At 41.2% G+C, this 427-nt stretch overlaps 1 protein-coding gene across 1 annotated transcript in view; it reads left to right on the forward strand.

Annotated features, from left to right (window-relative positions):
* Nucleotides 1-427, forward strand: part of LOC119594021 (extended synaptotagmin-2-like) — a gene marked incomplete at its 3' end in the record, with an annotated part of 82615 nt that overhangs the window by 36663 nt on the left and 45525 nt on the right. Inside the window, 1 exon segment of the mRNA XM_037943050.1 lies at nt 378-419. Coding sequence (XP_037798978.1) covers nt 378-419 — 42 coding nt within the window.

A 427-nucleotide genomic window follows, 5' to 3' on the forward strand; every position in this document is an offset into this window, starting at 1 on the left:
CATTATACCTGAAAACACCGGAACCTCTACCCTCCCTCGAAGCGAAGGGAAACCAGGAGCATGGATTTTAAGTCCTGAAGAAACAGGAGGAAAGCTTTGACACGAAATGATGTGTTTTATGTTGAGAATAATGGGCTTTTTCTTGACAGTTAACAACAAGACTGCAAAGGAACAGCTATGGAATTTGATAGGACGTTAACCTGTACACGTGAATGCATTTTCACACAAGCTGCAAACGCACACGTTAATGGTTTTCTATTTACATGCCCGTAGACATGTTTGTGCATTTGCAGAAAAATAAACGTGTTGCTGCGAAATGATTGTTGAGATTTTCATATATTCAACAGTGTTTTAACTTTTTGTGTTTCTCTTTGCAGGTGACCTTCCCCGACATGGAGCGTGTGGAGTGGCTTAACAAGGTGAGGCT

Source organism: Penaeus monodon, chromosome 33, assembly GCF_015228065.2.
Source record: "Penaeus monodon isolate SGIC_2016 chromosome 33, NSTDA_Pmon_1, whole genome shotgun sequence".
In the NCBI taxonomy this organism is placed as follows: Eukaryota; Metazoa; Arthropoda; class Malacostraca; order Decapoda; family Penaeidae; genus Penaeus; species Penaeus monodon.